The sequence below is a fragment of the Trichechus manatus genome, unplaced genomic scaffold, assembly GCF_000243295.1.
Source record: "Trichechus manatus latirostris isolate Lorelei unplaced genomic scaffold, TriManLat1.0 scaffold00007, whole genome shotgun sequence".
In the NCBI taxonomy this organism is placed as follows: Eukaryota; Metazoa; Chordata; class Mammalia; order Sirenia; family Trichechidae; genus Trichechus; species Trichechus manatus.
In genome coordinates this window covers 27,404,298-27,417,037 of record NW_004443943.1, presented here as the reverse complement: position 1 = coordinate 27,417,037, position 12,740 = coordinate 27,404,298, and the positions used below count along the sequence as shown (strand labels likewise).

At 60.4% G+C, this 12,740-nt stretch overlaps 1 protein-coding gene across 3 annotated transcripts in view; it reads right to left on the bottom strand.

Moving 5' to 3' along the window:
* The window catches only part of PAX2 (paired box 2), an 81,235-nt gene extending 74,906 nt beyond the window's left edge, over positions 1-6,329 (bottom strand). For 2 of the 3 annotated variants that reach the window (XM_023739059.1, XM_023739064.1), the window contains exons 1-3: positions 6,227-6,269; positions 2,588-2,756; positions 1,639-1,836 (exon numbers count right to left, since the gene is read on the bottom strand). In XM_023739059.1, the coding sequence (XP_023594827.1) occupies positions 1,639-1,836; positions 2,588-2,756; positions 6,227-6,269 (410 nt within the window). Of the gene's footprint in view, positions 1-1,638; positions 1,837-2,587; positions 2,757-6,226 lie in introns of all 3 variants that reach the window. The other variant, XM_023739068.1, reaches the window with a different exon arrangement.
* Positions 6,330-12,740: the final 6,411 nt, after the last annotated feature.

The window sequence follows — 12,740 nt, the reverse complement described above, 5'->3', positions numbered from 1 at the left end:
GCTACTCTCTTCCCAAGACCTCAGTTCCAGCTCACTCCTAGGACCAGCAGCAGAAAACATTGCTTTGTCCCCTTCCCTAAATGCCACTCCTGCCTCAGCCCCAGAGCTTCCTCAGCCTCCTCCCCTGGCTTTTAAATGCAAAGGGCTCATTCCCCTCCCAAACCAGCCAGCATCTTTCTCCAGCTCCTTCTGAAGGTCTGAATGTCAAACCGCTATGCTTTCAATACCTGGCTGAAGTAGGCCCAGGGAGCTGGAGGGTTTTCGGAGGGTGTGTAATTAGCTGATCAGTATTATGTTACCCTGTTCATAACTGAATAACCATTTTAATACAGATGGCACACACTGGGATAATTTCTGGGGTCTCCTCGCAGCACGTTACAGCACGAGTGTGGCAGAGGGAATCTTCTTTAGCCAAGGTACATTCTACCAGCTAATTTTACCTGCTGTTTTCAGGATGATTTGGGATAATTCCATATCATTTGCAAAATATTAAAAAAAAAACCTTGATACGTGATGCCAGTTTCAGAAAAAAGCACCATCTGAATTATTAGTTGCCCTGATAATGAGCCTATGAAGAGTACAAAGAATAACAAGGGTATGAAACCCTTAGCCCTAGTCTTTCTCATTTGGGGTTTGCCGTAGAATGGGGGGCAGGGGTTGAAAGGCTGACCAAGGCTGTCTGGGATTTGCTTCTGGCTGGTGTGTGACTTGTGAGCGGTCTCTTGGATGTCAGGTTGGACAGCTCTGCGATCGTGAAGCCAGCCTGGGATCCTGGGCCCAACTGTTGTTTGTATGTCCTGGACCCACCACACACAGACACACTTGCACCCTGGCCTGGGGTGCACATGAATGGGGTGCACATGCATTGAAGTGGTTTGGGGATTGGGAGACCTACCTACCCTGTGCTACTCTGTGTTGAAGTGACTCTGGTCTGTGTCTCCCTAAGCCTGTCATCAGTGCAATGACTTTAGCCTGGAGATAGTCACCCTAGATGGTTGGGGGCATCTCCCAGGGTTCAGCCTTGGGGTCCAGAGTCCTCCCTCCCTGCCTGGCCACCCACTCCTTGCCCAGTTCCTCCACTCCTCCCACCAACTGCTGGCTGGTGGTTGGCAGCATTTGCTCCGCAGGCCTGGATACCAGCGCCTGTAAGCCGGAAACTTGTGCAGGAGCTGCCTAGCGTGGCCTGGGCTCCAGGGAGGCTGGCTTTGTGGGAGCTGGCAGGGCGGGGGAGCCAGGACAGGAGGCTGCCCCTGGGGAAGGGAGCAAGCCTGTAGAAAGGGAAGTCTGTTTGGAGGTGATGAATAGACACTGGTCATTTTAAAGGCTTGGCTGCGGGCTGTGATTATCTCTAGGTACCGAGGCTCCTAATCTTGGAGTCTTAATTATCATCAACACTTGGATTCATTTCCAGGACACTGGGAGAGAAGCCTGGCAGGCAACTCCCAGCCCTGGGCCAGAGACAGCCCTGTCTATCTCTCTGCCTCCCAGGTCCCCGCTCCCTGCCCAAAGGGTCTTCAGGGCTTGGAGCTGGGAGGAAGGGTGGAGGCTGGAGAAAGAGCTGACACCTTGGGGGGAAGATGCCCTGCGGGCAGGAGAGGGAGCTGGAGTCCCACCCTGCAGTCTGGGTGGCTTGCTCACCTGTTGATGGAAGAGACGCTGGGCACCGTGTCGTTGTCACAGATGCCCTCAGCCAGGAGCCGGTCTCGGATCTCCCAGGCGAACATGGTCGGGTTCTGTCGCTTGTACTCAGCAATCTTGTCCACCACTTTGGGCGTTGCCACTTTGGGCTTGGAGCCGCCGATCACGCCGGGCTTGATGCTGCCCGTCTCGTAGTACCTGCGCCGGGAAGGCCGGCGGGGTCAGCGAGAGGCAGCGGCGCCAGGGGGCTGCAGGCTCGGGGGCCGCTGAGCCGCTCTCCCGCCTGAGGCAGCGGCGCCGAGGGAGAAGCCCCAGCGTGGCTGAGCGGGCTTCCAGAGGGCGCTTGGCTGGGGCGAGGGACACGCCGGAGGACGAGGGGGAGGGCGAGGGGGACGCTTCCTCCGTAGAGGCGGTCACGCCGTGGGCTGCGCGCACGCCAGCCGGGATTTTCGTCCGGGAGGGAAAGCACGGACTTTCATTTGGGAAGAGCAGAAGGAACAGCGCAGCAGCGAAGCCTCCAGGCCCACCCAGGCCGAGGCACCACCTCTAACACTTTCCCACTGAGCGCAGAGCGCCTACGGGAGCCAGGATCCTCCCTCGGCCTCCCAAACACTGCTTTTTCTCCTCTTGGGGACCCGTTTACGCTCCCTACCCCATTCACCTAACCCTTAGTCCACATTTCTTGGCTAGAAGAGGCGCCCCTCCCATTGTGAGGCAGGGAATCGGGCCGCCTCCATGAGAGGGCCCTGGAGTTGGGTGACCCTGTTCCACCCTCACTCCTGCAGCCGCAGCCACCAGCTAAGCGTCCTCTCCAAAAGGAGCGGCTCTCGGGCTCCTCTCGAGCAGGGGCTCTCCCTCTCCCGCTTGGCGTCCTGGGCTTTCAGCAGAGTCCTGGGGCTGGCCGGGGAAGGAGGCAGGGCGTCGCCCGGGGCAGCTCCGAGGCCCTCACCTGCCCAGGATTTTGCTGACACAGCCGTGGCTGACACGCAGCTGCCGGGAGATGTCGCAGGGCCGCACACCCTGGTGGGCGAGCTCCACGATGCGCTGCCTCACCACGTCGGGAAGGGGCCGGCCGTTCACAAACACCCCCCCGAGCTGATTCACACCCCCGTGCCCTGCTGGGGAAAGACAAGAAAAAAAACACAACACCCCACACACAGCAGGGACCGGTCATTAGTCAGAGTCCGCGGCTAGGGCGGAAGGGCATGTTCCCGGACTCGCGGAGAGGGGTGGCCCGCGGACCACAAGGCGGAGGATTGGGGATTGGAACCGCGAGGCCGTAGAGACGCGTCAGCACACACACAGAGCCCAGGGATGGGAAAGAACGCGGCTCGTAGACCACGGCGGTGCAGAGCAGAAAGTGCAGAGGGAGTAGAGAAGCCCGGTGGAAGAAAAGAAAGAGGGGAAGGGTAGGGAGAGGAAAACAGAAAGGGGGAATTCATGCCAGCAGGGAAGAATGTAGGGAAAGCTAGGAGGGGAAAGGCCGGGCAGAGGACTGACGGCTGAGAGGGATCCCGGCCTGTGCCGCAGGAAGGGGGAGTTGTCCGTGCGTGCTAGGTCTTGGAGGCGGGCGATTTTGGGGGAATCCGGGTCTGATTGACTCTGTTCATAGGGGCCTCCTAGCACATTGACAGGCTAAGTCCTTTTGCTCCCTACCTGTTTCTTTGCATTTATTTTTAATCGGAGCTTTCCTACCTCTTTCTGTTTTTTTATTTAATCGTGTTTTTCTTCCTTTCTTTTTTTGGTTTTTAGATATTTGGGGACCATATTTTCCCCTTGCCTCTAAAGTGTCTAAAGTTCAAAGAAAACCATGTGGAGGCAGGAAGGCAGAGGAGGCAGGGGCCCCGGGTCTGCCGCGCTCAGAGACCGGGAGGCGGCGGAGCGCCAAGCGGCGCCGGCAGCAGCGGAGAGCACAGGCTCCTCCGGCTCGCCTGCTGCCGCGCGGCTCTGGAGGCGAGGCCTACCACCTCGCCCAGGTCGCCTGGTCCAGGCCGCCCGGCGGGCTGAGGGCTCAGGGGCACCCTGTGCAGCCAGTCCAAGCCAGCTCGCATCCCTCTGACAGCTTAGCTACGGCTTCCGCGCAGGCAACCGAGCACCAAGGGCGTTTGCTCTCCTAGCCAAGCCAAGAGGAAGGCTCTGGGTTTCCAACCCTGCCGCAGCCCGGGCTCCCCACCTCGGAGCCAGGTGGCCACCGGGTGCCAGGCCGGAGGGCGCTGCCCCGTGCCCGGTCCTCCCGGGCCTGCAGCAGTCTAGAAATCCTGCACCCAGAGCGATCAATCGGCAGCCACAGTTATTGAGCAATCTGAGCGCAGAGACTTCCAGCTGCCGAGCGGGCCGAAGAGGGCCGGCAACCTGCAGCCTCTGCCCTGCTAGCCTCAGGCGACTTTCGGAAAAAGCGGGGACATCTGCGCTCCCCTCATCTCCCTCTCGTCCCCTTTTGGGGGACCAAGAGCAAAAAATGGGCGAAACCCCTGGGGAGTTATCCTCTGATCGAGCAGCTGGCGGAGGAAAGAACCTCTCCTTTTACCCCCGCTTGTCTCCCTACCTACCTCTAGCCCCACTCCCCACCCTCCCCTCCCTCCAAACCCCGACCATCAATAATTTAGGCCCCGGGAGAACTCGCGTTACCGGTATGAAAAGGCGGCAGCCGCCGGCAGATTAAAGATGAATAATTCAGCCTCGCCGGGCTCCGGGCCCAGCCCTTGGGCCCCAGTCTAAGGGTGGGGACGGGAAGGAGGCACGGTGGGGGTCCAGGGTGGGCTCCTGGAGCGGGCGCTGAGTCGGGAGTGGAATGCGCCACTGCCGCGGGCGCCGACTCCGTCTGCAGCTCTCGTCTGCCAGCCCGCCAGCCCGCCGGCCGGCGCGCAGCTCTCTCCCTTCGCCGACCCCTTAGGCTTGCCTTGCTTCACTTTGGGTTTCAAAGTGGCACCCAGTGGGCGGCCGGGGCTCGGCGTAATGTCCGCAGAATCGGCAAGAGAGGAGCGCGCGAGCAGGGGCGGCCAAGCCGGGATGCAGACAGGCAGGGCGAAGACGGCTGCGGGCCCGGGTTCTCTCGCTCCGGAAAGGAGCTAGGCTTTCCGGCCCGGCTCGCGGAGACCCGCAGCGGTCCGAGGCGTCGGCGCGGGTTCCCAGTGCTTGGAGATTATTTAAGGAAATCTATTTTATCCCAGGAGTATTTTGTAAAGCTCCCCCTGTTACGCTAAATATATGCTGGTGGCGGGGGTAGGGGGGAACAACACCACAGCTCTCCCTCTTCGGCTCTGTTCCGAAGCACGGACCCAAACCAGGTCTAAAAGTTTCCCTGTGAAAAGTTACAAATTATCCTTAATTATTAATCTACTGATGGGGAGGAGCTTTCTATTTAGAATCTTATTTATCTTAAAAAAAAAAAAGCTTGCAAAAAATCTCGGCATTGTTTTCGAAGCTAAGACAAATGACATGAATTAGATAAATTCGAATTTTATTAAAATAATTCCCTCCTTGTCCTATTTCTTTTCTCCCTTTCTCCTTTCTGCAAAATCCTTTCAATTTTCATTCTTCAATTTCCTTCCCCTTCCTTTGAGTTCTCTTTCCTTTCTCCCCAGCTTTGGCATTTGCCTTCCTTTTGTTCTTTCCCCTCATTTTCTCCCTCTCTGCGATCCCCTGGCCAGGTTGCTGGCTGCATCGCCCTTGCCAGGGAGTGGGAGGCCGGCCAGAAGCCTCCAAAACTGGGGGCAGAACTGCGCTCTTCGAGGCTGGCCCAGGAAGCTGCTCTGCTTGCCCTTGCGTTGACTTCGATTTCTTTTCAGAACCCCCCTTTGTTTTTAGAGCATCTCCCAGAAAGAGGCCGGGAGAAGATGACCACCACAATGATGTCCTGCCAACTTGGACTCCCAGCTCAAGGAGAGGGGAGGAGGAAGGAGAGAGAAGAGAGGTGGGAAATAGAGGGGAAGGGAGCATTTCAAGCCAGCCGGCAAGGAGCTCGGCCTTAGCTTGGCTAGGAGGGCCGGGAGCCGCTGGGAGCTGAGGGTCAGAGAGGGGCACCCCACCCCCACACTCTGCAGCCAGTTCGTCCTAACGCTGAGGCTGCCCGCGCTGGGAGTCTCCTCCTGAACACCTACAACTGTAAGTTTGAGAAAGGTACTGAGGAGGAGAGGGAGAAGGAGGAGGCAGAGAGAGAGCGCTTAAGAGGGAGAACAGACAGAGGAAACACGACACAAAACACACCCTGAAAACTGCCTGCCAGTTAGTGCCCCAGCCCAGGGCAAGAGGGCCACCAGGGAGCGGGGCGTCGGGAATCAGGACCTGGGACTGCGGAAGACCCGGAAACCTGAGAAGGAGCAGGTGGAAGGAGGGAAGGCAGGTGCTGGGCACCAGGGAAGGTGGGAAGGCAGGCAGAGGATAAGTCTGGGTGACAGGCAGAGGGAAAGGAAGCTGGAGGCGTGAGAAACACCGGGCCGAGGGAAAAAAGAACGAAATGGGGAGCCGAGAGGAGCCAGCGTGGCCTCCGAGATGGGGCCTGAACGCGGGAAGCTGGGGCCGCCTCGGAACCGGACAAGGTTGGGACGAAGAGCCCCGAGCCAGACAGGAGCCGGGCGCCGGTACTCACGGTGCATCGCGGAGAAGGGGTCAGCTTTGCAGTGCATATCCATGGGGAGACAGAGGAGCGGGAGCAGTGCGGCCGCCGCCGCCGTGTCGCCTCGAAAACTCAACTTCAGGACTTGAGGAGAAAAGGGAGGGACGGTGGGGGGGAGGTGAGCGGGCGCCCGGCTGCGGCGAGGCGCACGGGGGCGGGGGACGCCGCGCTGCGTTCCCCGCGGGGACTCCTTCGGGCTGCCGGCGCTGGCAGCCGCCGGGGCCGCAACTTCCCACTGTCGGGGCGCGGGCTGGGCGATCAGCAGAGCGGCCCTGGGGCGGCAGACCGGGCCGGGGGGTAATGGGGGCGCATGGCTCAGCGGCGGCCGGGCTGAGGCTGGGCGAGGGCGGCGGCGCGCTCAGCGCCCCTGGAAGCCGGTCATCCGCGAGGCGGTGGTCGCAGAGGGCGCAGGGCGGGGGCAGCCGGAGGGCGCCGGACGGGAGCGGGACCGCTCCAAGTGCCGGCAAGTTGGCGAAGTTGGCAGAGAAGTAGCAATCCCCGGACTGTCCGAGCGGGCGCCGGCGGCAGGTAGGGCGCGGGCCGCCCCCGCCCCCGGAACAGGCCCGCGCACGCGGCCGCGGCCGGAGGCCGAAGGGAGGAGCGAGCAGAGCGGCGCTGGCAGCGCGGGGCTGGCCCCAGGTGGGTCGCGGCTGCGAGGAGGCTCGGCCGGAGACTGGAGCGGCGGCTCCCGATGTGTGTCTCTCTAAAAGCTGCAAAGCCCCCTCCAGACCCCCTCCTCCTCCCCTCGCCAGGAGATGGATGACTTGTCAGACAAAGGCAATAGATTCCACCACTCTGTGATTCGCCAGTGCCGGAGCCCCGAGCTTCGGCGAGGAGGGCCCCCGCGCCTGTCACTCCGGTGCCGGCGAGGGGAGGGCAGGGGAGGGGGAAGCGAGCGGGAGGGAGGGAGCGCGGGCGAAGGAAGAGGGAGGGAGGGGAGCGGGCCCGGGAGGGGGAAGGGGGAGCCCGGGATTAAAACTACACTGAGAAGCGAAACTCGCGGATAAGATAAACGTTAGATAAGGATAAAAAGCTGCCGGTCTAATGAATATTCAGGCACTGACAGAGGGCCGCGCGGCACGCAGCTCTCCGAAGCCGGCTGGCAGTCCCAACTCTCCCAGCCCTGCCATCAGCCGGCCAGTGCCCGCAAGGACCGCGCGGTCCGGCCGGTCGCATTCCTAGTCCTAACTCCCCTACCCGCAGCCCCGAGTTCCCTTCGGTTCCTTTCTGGCTTCTCCCTCCTCCCTTTCTGCTCCTACCTTTCGCCTTTCCGTCCTGAGGTATCTCTCCGCCCACGCACCCCCCCCAATTCTCATTCCGAGGCAAAGTGCCGGCAGTTTGTCCTCTCCCGTCCCACGGGCCGCGGCTGCGTCCAGGACCTCACTGGTCCCCTTGTCCACAGGGGTCTGGGCAGCCCAGAGCACTCGGTTTGGAATCGAGCTGGAGACCTCCGGGGAGGACCCACCTGCCGCGGTGGGACCCAACAGACACCTGGAGAGCCCGGAGACTTGACTCCTGGGCCCTCGGATGGCCGAGGAGGGGGCGTGGGGAGGGAGACAGTGTGGAGCGCCCGTCGCAGACTGCAGAGGACGCAGGAGACCGAGGCTCGCTCTCCCCGCCTGGGGAGAAGAGGAGGTTGCGAACGCGGCTGAGCGCCGCCCGCTGCCAGCTCCGCAATCCTGAGCGCTCCCGCCGGAGCCGCCGAGCTGCCGGCCCAGCCTCTGCGGCCCTCACCAGCAGTCGCTCCCTCGCTCGCTCGCTCGCTCGGGTCTGCTCACAAGCACCAGGCAGGAGAGGCCCTTTGTCTCCTAACTGGTTAAGTACAGAATATCCGGGAGATCTTTATGAAATATTTTCCCTCGTCTCATAAATCATCTTGGCACTTCAGCTGATGTTTTAACTCTGTCTCCCTCCTTCGCTCCCTCCCCCCGCTTCCCTAGGTCTGAGTAAAGGGCGGCTCGGCGAAGTCTGTGCTGTGTTGCGCGCTAGCCGCCGGGACGCGAAGCTACTCTAGCCCCGCCTGCAGCCCCCCGCGCACAGCGAAGCGCCGGGGACACGCGCTGCGGTCCTTTGGCCCGGGCCTGGGCGGCTGCTAGGGTCGGGGCCTCACCCGCCGGACTCAGCCAAGAAGAGACTTCTATCAGGTCGCCCGGACCCGGGTTTGGGGGGCGCTCTTACTCCTCAGGCGGGGCTCCCGCCAAGCTCAGCCGGACAAGGTTTTGGAGCCTCTCACACTACCAGAGGGCCGGGTCCGCTGGGTTCCTGGCATTTGCCCTCCGTCCTGCATCTTTCTGAGCCAACTTCCCCTGTGGGGTTACTAACTTCTGGGAGAAAAACCCCTGTCTTTCCTGCACCCTTCCTCCCAGCCCCGATCCCTACTTCCTTTGGGCTGCAGAGCCAGTTCCCTTGGGCCGGAGATTGAAAGCGCAGGGTCCGGCCGGAAGGTCAGTCTCTTCCTCTGGGGGCCTGCAGATGGCGCTCCCGGGTTTGCTTTGGCCTCCCAACCCCACGAACACGCACTAACTTCGTGTGGGGAGCAGAAAAGGAAAACGGTGCCAGGCGCCTGAAGGGACCGCTCCCAGGCCCGGCAGCAAGGGGCTCTCAGGTGGTGTTAGCTGGTAAGCCTCGGGCTTCCTTCGGGAGGTAGTTAACCCAGGACTGGGGGGACAGGGGTCATTGAGGAAGGGCCCTCACTGAGACCAAGATCAGAGCTAAAGGAGACTTTTGCCCCAGGAGTCCCCTATGTTTGGGGGGTGGGGTCAGAACTACTGGAGGAACAAGACTGTGGGCAGAACCCCCTACCCCCTTAGATACAGATTTTTCTAGAATCAGGTTTCTAGAACCAGCTAGACATATCTGTATGTCACACACGTGAGCTCAGATGATACGCATTTTTACACATTGGACAAGAGGAATTGTCACGTTTTGTAGACGGGGACTTAATGCACAAAGTATGCTGGAAGTTGTGCTCACACCCGTATCCTTCACATGCACCCCCTGAGGAGTGAAGACCACTCCATGATAGTCCAGCTCCCAGGCAGCCCCGCTGTTCCGGGGAACCTCCCCAGACGGCACTAGCTGGACACTCACCCTCCCTCTGGCCAGGACAGCCTCTGGCAGCTTCCTTCTTAGCGCCAGCCTGCTTCTTGGTCTGCAAAGTTAACTAGCAACCCTCCCTGACAATTAGATACCCCTTTTAGGAACCCGTTTTAGCCAAGGCTCTGCATTCTCCTAAGGCTCCTGAATGAAGGGCTGGCCTATAGCTTTCTCTCCAGCCGTTGGCCTCTCCCTCTGACAGTCTCTTTCCTCTTCTTCCCTTTCTTCTTCAATAGAGACTGGTAGAGGGGAAAAAAGCAAGAAAGGAAAAAAGGGAAAAAGAAAGAGGGAAAGAAAACAACCCGACCCCAAACATAGCCCCGGCTCCGACCTGTCAGGGTTGGTTGCTTTTTCCCGTCTGCCTCTAAATGAACCTTTTCTCTCTGGTGTTTTCAAAGCGGCCATTCCACTCCCCCCAACCTAGGGGCATTTACACTTCAAACAAGGCGCCCGCCTCCCTGCGGAAATTTAAAGGCAAATAAACTTTTGGGGAGTTGCTCTGATACCCATCTCGGGATTTGCTTCATTAGCTGCCTCTGTGCATCTGATCTGCCCTATAAATCTTCTTGCGGATCTCGGCTCTTTCGCTTTCTCCGCGCCCTTCCCTGCCAGGCTCGCCGGGCGCCCGGCGCCCTCGCCCTGGCCTCCTCCCTAGCGGTGGGCCGATCTGCGGCCCTCCTGACTCTCGGCCTGGGCCGCGCCTGCTCTGCGCAAGGATGTGTCCGGGAGGCGGCAGTTCGGCATGTGTACACACGGACAGGCGCCCCAAACCAAGCCAAGCGCGACTCGCAGCCGGAGCTCCCAGACAGGTTGCGATGGAAGTGCAGCGCCAGTGTAGACCCTTGTCCGCTGCCGCCGCTTCCACCCGCTCGCTTCGCGACCCTTCCGCATGTTTGGAGAGTCGCATCCCTCTGGCCCAGCGCTTTCTGCCAGCGCGAGGCAAAGCTGAGGCGTGGCTGGCTCCCCTCCTCCGGCAGGGCCCTGACTTGAAGCCCAGTCACCCGGCCCTGAGCCTTTGGGAAGGCGGCTGGGCCGCGGGGGCCTGGCGGGGGACTGCAGCCCTGCACCTCCCCGGTGGCCTGGGCCTGCCTTCCTCCTTCCACCTCCCGGGGAGCGGCAAGGGGCTCCCGGGCCTGGGCTCTGAGGGAAGGGATTAGAAATTCCGAAATTAAATGTATCTCCCCAGGAAATGCTTCCCACAGCGCAGACCAAATTAAACGCATTAAAGTTCGGGGCGGGGGGAAAGCTGTTTAGAACCAAGGGGGGAAAACTAGTCCGAAGGGAAGAGTAGCAGAAACAGAGGAGGGAGGAGAAGCGGGGAGAGCAGAGGAGCAGCTCCGCAGCCGAGCTCCTTTTCTAGATTGTTCCCAGTTTTGGAAGTTACCAACACCACTACCAAAAAAAATAAAGTTCTCCTGACGATCAAGCTCCGGGATGGACGCCGTGGCCCCCTCGCCTTCCGGGCCCTGGCGCACCCGGGCGCACACTACTCTGATCCCAGCAGCCGGGGTGGCACGCACACCCGGGCCCCCTCTAGGACTCGATCTGACCGGCTAGCGCCCGGCCCTTCCCCTCCCCCTCCCCGTTCTCTCTCCGCCCCACCCCCTTCCTAGCCCTCTGGTCACGTTGGAGGATGGTTTTTTTTTTTTTTGGAAGAGCTTCTGGTACAATATGGAGCACCATGGGCTGCAATTTCACACTCCACAGCACATTCCCCCTAAAGCTACTTTCTTTTTTTTTCATCTAAGACCCCCTAATTTCTGCCTCCTCGCTTCCTCCCTCCTGCTCTCACTCTTCTTTTCCCGCTTTTGTTCCCAATATTTGGGCTTCTTGTGTGAAGCCCGGGGGGCCTGTCTCCCCGCAGCCCCGCCCGCTCGGTCTGTTGGTCCTGTGGAGTCCCGGCGCACGTGCTGGGCCTTTATCCTTCCTCCCCTCCCCCTTTAACCCAGCTTCTCTCACAAGAGGTCCCTGCGACCTGCCCGGCCCTTCGCAGCCCCTTTAAGGGGTGACGACAATGAGAGCCACTTGGCCACCAAAGCGTCCTCTTAGCGGCACGGGCCTGCCAGGTGGCTGCGACCCGCGGGCCACCCGACTAGGGGGCTGAAAAAATAGTCAAGCCATGAGGAACCGGGCCAGCGAACTACGGTAACAACAGGGTTGGAGTGGAGGCCCAAGTGAGGACAAGCTCTCCACAGGGCGGGTTCGGGGATGAGAGGAGGCCCAGGACTGCTCTCAGGCTCAGACCTGGACAGCCTGTTCCTCCATCTCCCCAGACACGCAGGGACATGCAGACACGCACAGCTAGAAAGGGGCCGATCCCCCACAGCCCACAGTGGGGAACAGCAGTTACCGCATGCATAGTCCCTTTGCCCCTTTGAGCCTCAGTTTTCTCACCTGTAAAATGGGACTAACCACACCGTGTTGCCTAATCCGTGAGGCTAACCAATGGGAGAACATTTTGTAAACCAAACAATTTTACAGTAGAGTAAGGAATAAATGTCCAGTCCAGGTTTCTGAAGCCTTAACCATCTGCACAGAGGGAAGGGAGGTATCTGAGCCCTTAGACCGGGCAGGGGTGGTGTTTTCCATCCAACTTCTATCCTCTAAAGATGTCTAGGGGATTCTTCACCGCCCTTCTTCCTGTGTTCCTCCCTTTCGGGATTCTTCTTTCTATTGATCATACCCCACCGAGGCCAAGTTTACACCTCTGTTCTCTATCCATCCCTCCTGTTACTCCTCCTTTTCCACTTCTTCCTGCACCCCTTCTCCACGGGACCAGCGCAGCTGCTAGACGATCAGTCCCCCCGCCCCCCCCCCACACAGCTGGATTAATTGTGGCCTCAGGCGCGGTCCCCTTCAGGCCAGTCCGCCAAACCATTGGGAGGAGCTGGCCCTGCTCGGAGACGCGGGCAGGGAAATCCCGTCCGGTCCGGTTCCAAACAAAGAAAGTTGGTCCTCCCAAGACCTGCAGCCAACCTGCCACAGCCCGAGCCCGGATGAGGCAGTGGGGCGAGGCCTGACTGAGGGAGGCGTGGAAGGGGGGACAGGGAGAGGAGGAAAAGAAGGGACGTGAAAAGGATGCTGAGGGGACAGAGAAGGCACCTGTGTCTGGAGGCCCCAAAAGGCTGGTTTGGGAGAAGCCGAGGTCCCCACCTGGCCAGCTGCCCCCCCCCCCCCAGCCAGGGTGAGAGGGTCAAGAGAGGCTTGGTGTCGGTGGCGAAGTAATGATTAACCCCCCTCTAAGCCGGGCCCTTAGCCCGCGGCCTGATCGGACTGTGGTTGGGAGACACAGTGCAGGCAGACCCAGGACGTCCCCAACGCTACCCCCCACGGCCACCGCGAAGAAGGGGGCTGCGGAGGGAGAGGGTAGGCGGCAGCAAGGGGTAGCCGA